At 41.0% G+C, this 12780-nt stretch overlaps 2 protein-coding genes across 9 annotated transcripts in view; one reads left to right on the top strand and one right to left on the bottom strand.

Moving 5' to 3' along the window:
* Positions 1-6755: 6755 nt before the first annotated feature.
* Positions 6756-12355, bottom strand: PEX11A (peroxisomal biogenesis factor 11 alpha). Its single transcript, XM_006058209.3, has 3 exons — positions 12214-12355; positions 9941-10056; positions 6756-7648 (listed from the first exon to the last, which is right to left on the bottom strand). Exons 1-3 carry the CDS (start codon positions 12267-12269, stop codon positions 7077-7079), a joined length of 744 nt encoding a protein of 247 aa, XP_006058271.1. The 5' UTR covers positions 12270-12355; the 3' UTR covers positions 6756-7076.
* WDR93 (WD repeat domain 93) overlaps positions 12352-12780 on the top strand; it is a 54048-nt gene continuing 53619 nt past the window's right edge. For all 8 annotated transcript variants that reach the window (XM_006058211.4, XM_044932764.2, XM_044932765.1 and 5 more), the window contains exon 1: positions 12352-12485. The gene's annotated coding sequence lies outside the window, so the exon portion shown is untranslated. The remainder of the gene's footprint in view (positions 12486-12780) is intronic.

The following is a 12780-nucleotide window of genomic DNA, read 5'->3' as shown; positions in this document are numbered from 1 at the left end:
GGCACCCTGACTTCAGACTATACTGAAAAGTTACAGTAATCAGAACAGTATGGTACAGGCACAAAACCAGAAATATAGATCAGATCAGGAAACAAGATAGAAGTCCAGTGATAAACCCATGTACCTGCACCTATGACCACCTCAGTTCAGTTCAGTTGCTCAGTCATGTCCAACTCTTTGCAGCCCCATGGACTGAAGCATGTCAGGCCTCCCTGTCCATCACCAAGTCCTGGAGTTTACTCAAACTCATGTCCATTGAGTCAGCGATGCCATCCAACCATCTCATCCTCTGTCATCCCCTCTCCTCCTGCCTTCAATTTTTCCCAGCATCAGGCTCTTTTCAAATGACTCCATTCTTTGCATCAGGTGGCCAAAATATTGGAATTTCAGCTTCAGCATCAGTCTTCCAACAAATATTCAGGACTGATTTCCTTTAGGATGGATTGGTTGGATCTCCTTGCAGTTCAAGGGACTCTCAAGAGTCTTCTCCAACACCACAGTTCAAAAGCATCAATTCTTTGATGCTCAGCTTTCTTTTTAAAGTCCGACTCTTACATCCATACATGACTACTGGGAAAACCATACCTTTGACTAGATGGACCTTTGTTGGCAAAGTAATGCCTCTGCTTTTTAATATGCTGTCTAGGTTGGTCATAACTTTTCTTCCAAGGAGCAAGTGTCTTAATTTCATGGCTGCAGTCACCATCTGCAGTGATTTTGGATCAAAAAAATCAAAAAAATATAGTCTCTTACTGTTTACACATCTATTTGCCATGAAGTGATGAGACCAGATGCCATGATCTTTTTCTGAATGTTGAGTTTTAAGCCAACTTTTTCAGTCTCCTCTTTCATCAAGAGGCTCTTTAGTTGCTCTTCACTTTCTGCCATAAGGGTGGTGTCATCTGCATATCTGAGGTTATTGATATTTCTCCTGGCAATCTTGATTCCAGTTTGTGCTTCTTCCAGTCCAGCGTTTCCCATGATGTACTCTGCATACAAGTTAAATAAGCAGGGTGACAATATACAGCCTTGAAATACTCCTTTCCCTATTTGGAACCAGTCTGTTGTTCCATATCTAGTTCTAACTGTTGCTTCTTGACCTGCATACAGATTTCTCAGGAGGCAGATCAGGTGGTCTGGTATTCCCATCTCTTGAAGAATTTTCCACAGTTTGTTGTGATCCACACAGTCAAAGGTATAGTCAATGAGGCAGATATTTTTCTGGAACTCTCTTGCTTTTTCAATGTTCCAGTGGATGTTGGCAATTTGATCTCTGGTTCCTCTGCCTCAAAACTAATACAATTATGTAAAGTTTAAAAATAAAATTAAAAAAAATAAAAATAAATAAATCCAGCTTGAACACCTGGAATTTCATGGTTCACATACTGTTGAAGCCTGGCTTGGAGAATTTTGAGCATTTCCTATGACAAGGGAGGCAAGAATATACAGTGAAGAAAAGATAGTCTCTTCAATAAGTGGTACTGCAAAAACTGGACAGTTACATGTACAAAAATGAAATCAGAACATTCCCTAACACCATACACAAAAACAAAATAGATTAAAGACCTAAATGTAAGGCTAGGTACTATAAAACTCTTAGAGGAAAATATATGCAGAATATTCTCTGATATAAATCACAGCAAGATCTCTTTCAATCCACTGCTTAGAATAATGAAAATAAAAACAAAAATTAAAAAATGGGACCTAAGCTTAAAAGCTTTTACACAGCAAAGCAAACCCTAAACAAAACGAAATGACAACTCTCAGAATGGGAGAAAATATTTGTAAATGAAGCAACTAACAAGGGATTAATCTCCAAAACACACAAATAGCTCATGCAGCTCAATATCAAAAACAAACAAATAACCCAATCAAAAAACGGGTGGAAGACCTAAATAGACATTTCTCTAAAGAAGAGATAGAAATGGCCAACAAACATCTGAAAAGATTCTCAACATTGCTAATTATTAGAGAAATGCAAATCAAAACTACAATGAGATATCACCTCACATCAGTTAGAATGGCCATCATCAAACAGGCTATAAACAATAAATGCTGGAGAGAGTGTGGAGAAAAGGGAACCCTCTTGTACTGTCAGTGGGAATGTAAACTGTATAATAATTATGGAGAACAGTATGGCAGTTCCTTTAAAAAACTAAAAATAGAACTACCATATGACCCAGAAGCCCCACTTCTAAGCATATATCTAGAGAAAACCATAATTCTAAAGGATTCACACACCCTGTTCACTGAAGGACTATTTACAGTAGCCAGGACACAAAAGCAAGGTAAAAGTACATAGAGGAAAGGATAAAAAAGATGTGGTACATATATATATAATGGAATATTACACAGCCATAAAAAGAAATGACATTTGCAGAGATGTAGGTAGACCTAGAGGCTATCATACAAAGTAGAGTTATGTCAGAAAGAGAAAAACATTGTATAATATCATTTATATGTGGAATCTAGAAAAATAGTAGAGATGAACTTGTCTGCAAAGCAAAAATATGTATAGAGTCACAAATGTAGAGAAGAAACTTATGGTTATCAAAGAGGGAGGGGGGTAAAATGAGTTGGGAGATTGGGACTGACATATATTTATAATTGATACAATGTATAAAATAAGTAAATAATGAGAGCCTACAGTTTAGCACAGGAAACTCAGTGCTCTGTGGTGATCTAAATAGAAAGAAAATCTAAAAATGAGTGGATATATGTATATGTATAACTGATTCACTTTGCTGTACAGCAAGAAACAAATACAGCATTGCAAAGCAACTACATTCCAATAAAAATTACTAAAAAATTTAAAATATGTGATACATTTAATACTTATTGATCCAACCTGGGCTTTGAAAATATAAGACAGTAATAGAGAGAAAAGGAAGTACCTAAAGAAGTGGCCTCTGCCTTCACCTCACTTCAATGTTCAGGTCAAATTATCTATGTGTCAAGAGAGCAACCTGGGCCAAAGGGCAGTGTTAAGACTTTGAAGTCATGGCTTTGGGCCAGAGGGAGTACAGGGCTCTGTGGCTGAAAGCTCTGTTGACAAAGCTGGCTCTTTGGCCGTGTCAGCTGGGCATCCAGGATGTGGGTGAGAAGTGAGAAGTGGTGAAAAGGGTCTAACAGAGTCCCATGGGAAGAGTCCACTTTCCAGCAGCAGCTTAAAGGACATAGTTATTTCCTTTTATTCCCCATCCCTATATGCCCTGCCCCCAACCCTGTCCAACTACCCCATGAGCACAGGGACCCTGGTCATCCGGTATACAAATGGATCCCAGATCTAAGCACGGCACTCAAACATTTGTTGTTGAATAAACAAATTCTAGGCAACAATGTTCAGCTGTGAATGTGCTATTCTATACATCTAAGAAATGTCTTTGGACAAATATTATATGGTATCACTTAGTGGTAAAGAACCTGCCTGCTAATGCAGGAGACATAAATGATGTGGGTTCAATCCCTGGGTTGAGAGGATCCCCTGGAGGGCACAGCAACCCACTCCGTATTCTTGCCTGAAGAATCCCTTGGACAGAGGAGCCTGGCAGGCTACAGTCCATAGAGTCCAAAGTCGGACATGATTGAAGTGACTTAGCATGCACACACATATGGAATCTAAAAAATAATACAAACGAATTTATATACAAAAGAGAAACAGACTCACAGACATAGAAATCAAACTTATTGTTAGCAAAGGGGAACCGGGGTAGGGATAAATTAGGAGTATGGGATTAACAAACTACTATACATAAAACACATAAATAAGGATTTTTTGCATAGCACAGAGAACTATATTCAATATCTTATAATAACCTATAATGGAAAATAATACATATGTATCACTGATTCACTTTGTTGTACGCCTGAAACTAACATTATTGTAAACCAGCTATACTTCAATTTTTTTAAAAAGAAAAAACAGAAATACAGTTATTAAGAATACTTACCATTTGAGATAAGGGTATGGGGTAAAAGAGCAAATAGGTGAGGGAGATTAACAAACTTCTTACAGTTATAAAACAAATGTGTCACAGGTATGGAATGTACAATGTGGAAAATTTAATCAATAAATATATAATACCTTTGTCTGGTGACAGATAACTAGATTTATTGTGGTGATCATTTTGAAATGTGTAGAAATATCAAATTACTATGTTCTGTACCAGGAAACAACACTGTGCTGTAGGTCACTTTTACTTCAAAACCAAACTCGTAGAAAAAGAAATCAGATTTGTGGTTATCAGAGGCAGGAGATGGGGAGAGGGGTAACTGGAAGAAGGCAGTCAAAAAGTACAAACTTCCAGTTATAAGACAAATAAGTACTAGGGATGTATGCACAACATGATAAATATAATTAACACTGTTGTATGTTATTTATGGAAGTTCTTTAGTGAGTAAACCCTAAGGGTTCTAAATGTAAGGAAAAATTTTTTTATTTAATTTTATCTATATGAGATGATGGATATTCACTAAGCTTACTGTGGTGATCATTTCCTGATGTATGTAAGTCAAATCATTATGCTGTACACCTTATACAGTACTGTGTCAATTATATCTCAGTAAAACTGGAGGAGAAAAAAATATCTTTGGTTTTTAGAATCCCTCCTCAATGAATATGGTGGATTGAAGGTGAGGATGGTTAGTTAGAAAGGAGAAAAGTGCACAGGGATGGAGGTACCATTAAGGTTTTCACAAATTCTAGAGGAGGTGGCTTTTCCCAAGCTCCCCATCACCCACTCTAACTTGCAGAGGACAAAACTACCAAGATGGACACACTGTTAAAATGCCATTAGAGAGTCAAGCTTTTCCAGGCAGAAGAAAACACCACTGACGAGGATAATATATGGGACCCTCAGTAGTCTGGACAAGATTGTCTTAGAGGTCTCTTTCAACCAGGATGTTCTATACTTAAATCTTTCTTCATCCTTCTCCTGCACTTGGACCTTCCAGCCAAGAGCTTATTTTACCAGAACTCACTCTATCGACTATGTAGACTGCTTATCTTAGGACCACCTTTAACTCTTGTCCATTTCCAGAACACATTCACAGATACATGAGTAAATTTTGTCTACAGATTTATTAGACATAATTTATTACAGTAGAAGATGTGGACAAAGTAATTATAGTTAATATTTTTTTATTTGCCCCAATCTAGCAGTTTTCATTTCTCTTAAAATTCCCAAAATGTTCTTTGTCAAATCCTGTATCTTTTTTTTTTTAATTTAAATTTTATTTTATTTTTAAACTTTACATAACTGTATTAGTTTTGCCAAATATAAAAATGAATCCGCCACAGGTATACATGTGTTCCCCATTCTGAACCCTCCTCCCTCCTCCCTCCCCATTCCAAATCCTGTATCTTGATTGGCTACTCAGACAGCCAAGTACCTGAATCTATTTTTTAAGAATCTCAATCACATTTATGGAAAATTTACTGAGTGTACATTTCTCATTGCTCTTCAGATAAATGTGATGGCTTTACTGGTAAGGCTGACACTGGCCTCTTATCTGATGCTACCCTATTTCTCTACCTCACTTGCCTCAAATTAAGAGGATCCGCAATCACAAGAAAGAACCCAACACCCTGCATGAGCAAGTGGCATCCACTCAGTATTCTGGTGTCTTCCTCACTCATAGCTCACTGCCCTTTTCCACTTTTCCCAACCACTCCACAAATATGAAGTCTGACTTACAGAATGTTATGATCCCTCTACTTTATAGTATTCATGAAGTTTCTTAACTTCATAAATTTCAATGAAAATTAATGTATAAATGCCCATACTGTTATATGGCTTTAAAAAAAACAATCCAGTTGGTGGATCTAGATATCTGTAGAACAGAATATAAACCACTGGCCAACAAATGTCCTAAAAAAAAAAAAATGCTTTTTGTATGGGATTCTGGAGAGTCTCACACTTCTACCCAATCAGGAAGACAATGACACATGGAAAGAGAACTGGATTGGGAATCAGAGAAACGAGGTCTGGCCTCAGTTTTGGTTTTTTTTTTTTTTTTGGTTTTTTTTGGTTTTTTTTTTTGGCTGTGCTAGGTCTTAGTTGTGGCATGTAGGATCTTTAATTGCAGCATGTGGGATCTAGTTCCCCGACCAGGAATTGAACCCTGGACTCCCTGCATTGGGAGCACAGAGTCCCAGTCATGGACCACTAGGGAAGTCCCTGTCCTCAGTTTTAACCTCAGTCTCCTCATCTGTCACAAGCTGACCCACAGGCACCAACTGTGACTTTCCACATTATTTTTACTTCATGTCCTTTCTATCTGCTTTTTATTTGTTTTTCCTCAGTGCATTACCTAAAGACACAATTTAAACCATAAAGACACCTGATGCATTTCTGATTTTACTCCTGAACAGAGGAAGGACAGGAGTGCAGTGATGTGAAAGGTAAGTTAAGAGGCTAGAAGGCCAGGTCTGCTCCATCCTGGCACTGACAGCTATGGAGGAAGTGGGATAAGTGACCGGATCAGGGGCCTCTACTAGATCTGAGAGGGGGCTGTGCATCAGACCTACTGGAGTTGTGCAAAAGTAGCCAGGCACACGGACTCAGTCATGTCCAACTCTGTGCGACCCCATGGACTGTAGCCCATCAGGCTCCTCTGTCCATGGGATTCTCCAGGCAAGAATACTAGAGTGGGTTACCATGCCCTCCTCCAGGGATCGTCCCTACCCAGGGGTCAAACCCAGGTCTCCCGAATTGCAGTCACTATATATTAGTGTCCACTTATTAGTTTAGATCTTTTCAATTTTTCTCTTTCAATTTTTATTCACTTAGCAAACACTGAGTTCCTAATATGCACATAAGAGATGCTCAATAAATGTGAGATGAAGGAAAAATACACAGAAATTTAGAAGTCACTCCCGCATTCTAGAAAACATATAAATCTTCAAGCTCTCCCCTTCACCATCCTTGGCCCCACCTCTGTTCATGTCACAGTCACTAAATGTTCATGTGAATAAGTCCTCAAGCACAGTATGACACGGCTGTGCCTAGTACAGATGTCCATTTCACTTACAGCTTGTCTTCAAAGCAGATACTTGTCTTCAGCCTGAAACCATGTCACTGGGTCTTCAGTTTCATCTGCGGATACGCCACAGTGATGATGCCTGCTACAGAGGACACGAGGCCTCCGAGGCCTATGATGCCAGGATTGGACTTATAGATCCCCAATTGGTCCAAGGGGTTCAGGATGTCACAGAAGTTCTTCACTGTGTCCAGAAACAAGGGAGGATGCCTCTTCAGAGACTGGAATAAGAGAAGAAGAAGGGACTGGAGCCACTCCGTCTCTTCGTCAGCCACACTGTACCCGAGGGTATCCTGGGATGATGACTTCTCCCTCTTTGCCCTGTCGTGTGCAACCTGTTTCATCTGCAGGGAAACTTCGTACAGATCTCTGACCAGACTCAGCAGAAGAGAATAGTAGTAATAGCGGGCAGCCCACCTTCGCCATTTCTCTTTGTTAACACCAGAGGCGAGCCCTGTACTCCTCACAAAGAGGACGGTGTCACAGATGAAATAAATCACACGGTTCAAGCTGGCTAATGTTAGGCATACGCGGGGCACCAGGTCAGTGGCACGAACGCTCTGCTGTGTCGCCTGGAGAGCATGCACCACATTGCCTAGTCTGAACCCTGCAAGAAGAACCACAAGAATTAATGGTTATTTAATCAGATGTAACAGGATTTTACAGGCAGAAGCCCTGTATCAGGGTGAGAGGTCAGCACTGCTTTTTTTAACAACTGACTGTCATCTGTGGCTCAGTCTTTGCTCAGGAAAGGAAAAGCACTTTACAGTAGGTTAAGGACACCTAAGATGATCCTGGAAGGCAAAAAAAAAGTGACCCTTTAAACTTACTGACTCCATTTGAATGGCCACATTAACAAATGACAACATACTTTAGGCCAGGTCAATCGTAAGTGTGGGTTGTTACAATTTGCATATTACCAGCTATACTTCTTTAGAAGGAAGGTACTGCGGTAACATGAACTCCAGAATACAACATTCTTTTGGAGAGTCTGATGCCTTACATTTTGCTGCTGCTGCTGCTAAGTCGCATCAGTCGTGTCCGACTCTGTGCGACCCCAGAGACGGCAGCCCACCAGGTTCCCCAGTCCCTGGGATTCTCCAGGCAAGAACATTGGAGTGGGTTGCCATTTCCTTCTCCAATGCATGAAAGTGAAAAGTGAAAGGGAAGTCGCTCAGTTGTGTCCGACTCTTAGCGACCCCATGGACTGTAGCCTACCAGGCTCCTCCATCCATGGGATTCTCCAGGCAAGATAACTGGAGTGGGGTGCCATTGCCTTCTCCGGCCTTACACTTTACTTTCCAGTTAAAAGACTTTCCAGTTAAAAGACTGCTTTTTTAAAAAAACACTTTCCTTGGTGGTTCAGCAGTAAAGAATCCACCTGCCAGTGCAGGAGACGTGGGTTTAATCCCTGGATTGGGAAGATCCCCTGGAGAAGGAAATGGCAACCTATGCCAGTATTCTTGCCTGGGAAATCCCATGGACAGAGGAGCCTTGAGGGCTATAGTCCATGAGGTTACAAACAGTTGGACACAACTTAGTGACTTAACAAAATATCATCCTGCAATTTCTCTGGTCCAAAGCCCCTATGGCTCCCTACTGTCAAAAAGCCAAAGTAGAGATAACAGGATTTAGTGGGTAGCACAACTAATAATACTGTCATATGTGACGCCTACTTCAATTAAATCAACCATTGCCAGGCCTTTTCCTTTATCAGAGCACATAACTCGATCAGTGATGCACCAATCAATAAATATTTGTATATATTACAATCTGAAACATTATGGAGGATACAAAAGAAGTATTTTCCATACATGAATATATCTTAGACTCAGTAAATTCTCAGAAGTAGCTATCCTGAGCTCAGAAAAACGTTTGGTATTGTTTTATCAAAAATAACACAAAGTATGTAATGAATAATCCAGGTTTCCAGTTCTAGCTGTTGCACTAAGTAGCTTAGTGACCTTGGGTAAGTCCTTTCTAAACTTCAAAGACCAGTGATTTTTAAAGGGCCTTTGAGCCCCAACATTCCAATGAGGGAGAACTTCTAATCTTGGCTTTCCAGTCCACCCAGAAGAGCTCCTTCCCATCCCTCTGCGTGACAAAGTAAGTCTTCTGCTCATCAAACTAGTTTCCTCATTGATCTTCCAACACAATGGTTTGCTCAGAGCAGTCCTGAGCCTCCACTAGACGAAACTACCCTTCAGGAATGCTCTCCTAATCCTTCTCTCTCTCGCCACACCTCAAGTTCCACCTCCTCAAAACACCTTTCTTTTTCTCAACCAACATATTTGGTACTAAATCTTATATCATTAGACCATGTGATTTTAGTTCTTCCATAAAGCTCAGAACTATACCTACATGAAGCAGATACTCAAAATGAATTAAATGAGTACAAAACACTGACTGCTTTTTTGCCTTTTACATGAAAACAACCCCACAAATGACTTAAGAAAAAGTATCCATCCATTTCCTCTAGCAATCCCTCAAGAAAAAGAAAAAGGGAAGGGGATCAAGGATATAGCTACTGTATTCTCTCAGGGCTCCCAGGAGCCAGAAGTTCATGTTGGAGATTGCCAGAACATTTTGTGATTCTAAGAACTAAAGGAGAACTAAAGAACTAAAGGAGAACTAACATACTGTATGTCCCACTGGTTACGATGAAGCGGAAAGACAAGACGCCGCACCAAATGTTAACATAGGAGAGTGTTTGTGAACCGTCTGCAGCAAAATGTTCCGTCTTTAAGGCCTATCATTCCACGAGGGCAGCCTTACTAGTGATCTTCATCAGTACGCTTGACTGACTAGAAATTCATGACCTAGGAAGTATTTTTGTGAATTACAAGGTCTGAGGATTCTAAACCAGGAGCCACTGTCCCTCAAGGGACAGGGTACTTACATTTACGGCCAGTGCTCACACTGGATTCCAGTTTCTTGAGCTTCATTACAACCTTCTCATTGTCAGCTTTAGGCTCTAACAAATATCTAAGCAACATGCATGTGTACTGAGTGGCTCTGAAATGGAAAAGAAAAATGAGGAGAATGATTTACAAGCCAAATAAAATGTGATTCAGGAAGTAAGGGAAAGAGAAACATGTCTTGCCGAAAACAAAGTTTCCAAGATAATTTCTCACGCAGCAGCTCTCACAAGAGCAAAATTCTGCAACACTCATTTCACAGGGCCAAAGGGTAGAACATGTGATGAAAATGCAACACAAAGGTAATGAAAGAGAAATCTGCAAAAATAGAGTGAACAGTTTCTCAGAACGCCCGTTGCTGGCACAGACAAATGGATATAGTCAAAAGAGTAAACTGCAGAAAAGTCTACCTCACGTTAAGTCTGCAAAGATCCATATTCTTTATTTTCTCCAGTGTAAATTTCTAAAAGATTTTCAGATTTCTAAAAGGAAATTTTTACCAAATACTTAATGTGACAGGTCACACACTCAAACCAGAACCAATGAAAAGTCCACCACTGGCATACTGTTTAGCTTTTTATAAAAGAACCAAATACAGAACAACACATAAATAAGTATAGATTTGTCTTTCAAACTAATTAGCATCTTATATAAAATACAGACTCCTGTTTAATAATACTCAATATTCAATAAAGTGATTACTGTGGTGAGTACAAACAGCAATGCCTTACTGACAGAAACATAACAAATGAAATATTTTATATCATATAACCAAACATCTAAATGCATTTGGCTTCTAGTAAATAAAGTAGGTAGATGCCTGTTTCCTACTCTCCTGTAACTGCACCTGAATCCCCTTGTGCTATAAATATTATTCTCAATTAAAATGTTGAATGTGTTACTATGCCTGAAGTAATAAACAATCTCTCTTTCTCTTGTAAGTATGTTTCCTGGCTAAAGGGCTCAAGTTGGTCAGGTCAATGAATCCCTTTTTCTCAGATCTGGCCTAATAATAGGAATGCGTCCAAAACCAAGACATTATTTTCTGAATGCCAGTGTATTCACAAAAGCTGTAGACCACCAAGGGGATTAGGAAATGAATACTAGAAATCTCAGATCTTGAGATAAGTATATACTAAGTACATATGATAAGTATATACTAAGCAATTATTTATTAACCAACCTCACTGATAAAATTTGCAGAGTATATTCTAAGCACACTGGAACTGGAGGCTTCTATTTTAATGAAGTTTGTATATAATGTGACCATTTTGAAAATCTACCAAATTAGTTAGAAAGATAGTATGGCTTGATGGTTAAAGAACTGGGTTCTGAAGTCAACTGTGTGGTTTTAAATCTCTCAGTTCAGTCACTTAGTCCCTATTAAACTTCTTCTGCTTCAGTTTCCCCATTTCTGTGAAATGGGAATGATTTCAAGAATTTAACCTAATAGGGCTGTGTTGACAGTTAAGTGGGTTTTAACACTGAGAAAGTGGGTTGTAACACTGAGTGTTAGTTGTAACACTGAGGAAACATCTGGCATAAAGCCCGGTTCCAAAAGTCTCATAATTGTTGGGGTTACTATTCATCTGTATGTATCAGCATTGTACACTCAGAAGAAGAAAAACCTGTTAAATAAAACTGCAATTGTGACTAATTTCTTTTTATTAAGCACGACTCAACCAAATCCCTAAAAAAACGTTAGGAGATAGTATTAAAGCCACAATCTCTAATATTTTCAGCAGCACGGCGTGTCCCTCGGAAGGGTGGCCAGTTCTGAGGCTCTCCACACTGCATTTTACGGTTCACAAAACTATTTCACAGGCGGTATCTCGCTGGGATACGGATGACAAACACAGTTCCTCTCCATAAGTATTTCATGGAGCTTTTCAAGATACTAACAAGTGCTCAGATGTCAACCCCGAGTTTGTCTGAAATAATTCCTTGGAGGAATACTGAGCGGAGAAAACCCACTCTTCCTGGGGTCAGGAGAGGAGGGTTCGTCTGCTGGTTTACCGCAGCCGGCGGCCTGGAGGCGCGGGACCGGACGGGAAGGGAAATGTGTTCGGCCCAACCTCACTGAAGCTGGGGTGAGGAGGGGCTCCCGGGCCACGCTACCGCCGGGAGCCGGCAGCGGCTTTCCCGGTTTCGTCCACTCGGCTACTACCGCCCTCTCCGGGTGTGGAGAACTGGGAACAGTCGACCCGAGTGAGGGGACCCGGGAAGGGGTAGAGGCCGCGGGCACCTAACTCACCTGAAGAGTCGGTCCCGGCCCTGGGTCTGGTTGGTGAAGCGGATGAAGGCGTCCATGGCACCCAGCCCAAGGACACGCGTCACACCGGGCTCTGTCACTAGTCCTCAGGGGCGGCCGACTGTTCCCCGCGGGAGCGTCAGTTTCTCCACACCCGAGGGACCAAGTCTCCCCGCCCCCACGGGGGCGTGTACACCTGCCAAAGAGGACTTAGTGGACGTCCGGTTGGGACCGGAAGTTGTGGTTACTACGGAGACGCCACGCTGCTGGTCCAGGTGAGAGAAATATCGGCTTCTGATCCGGGTGCCGCGGCTCCTCACATGTCCCAGGACTCCCCTCTATCTCTAGGATCTCCGAGCGGGGGATCTGAGGGGACCTGTCTCCCCAACCTCAGGCGTCCTTAGGACGCCCTGCGCCTCCCCGCAGATCCCGGGTACCCAGGGCCCTCCACAGCGGAGTCCCGAAAGGAGGTTTCCCTGAACTTTTTGCTTGGGGACTGAGGTGCCTAATCATTTCCCAGCTCTGTACCTCTGTTTTCCCTTGAGCAACACCAGTTCCAGATCTGGGGAA

The sequence above is a fragment of the Bubalus bubalis genome, chromosome 20 (genome assembly GCF_019923935.1).
Source record: "Bubalus bubalis isolate 160015118507 breed Murrah chromosome 20, NDDB_SH_1, whole genome shotgun sequence".
Classification (NCBI taxonomy): domain Eukaryota; kingdom Metazoa; phylum Chordata; class Mammalia; order Artiodactyla; family Bovidae; genus Bubalus; species Bubalus bubalis.
This window is presented reverse-complemented; position numbering and strand designations above follow the sequence as displayed.

What these genes read in the sequence shown, in the direction of transcription:
- PEX11A (XM_006058209.3), bottom strand. Translation starts at nt 12,269, where the DNA reads ATGGACGCCTTCATCCGCTTCACCAACCAGACCCAGGGCCGGGACCGA. An exon ending in GGCCGGGACCGACTCTTCAG is followed by an intron (nt 10,057 to 12,213) that starts GTGAGTTAGGTG and finishes TTTCCATTTCAG; the next exon opens with AGCCACTCAGTACACATGCA. An exon ending in TGTGAGCACTGGCCGTAAAT is followed by an intron (nt 7,649 to 9,940) that starts GTAAGTACCCTG and finishes TTCTTCTTGCAG; the next exon opens with GGTTCAGACTAGGCAATGTG.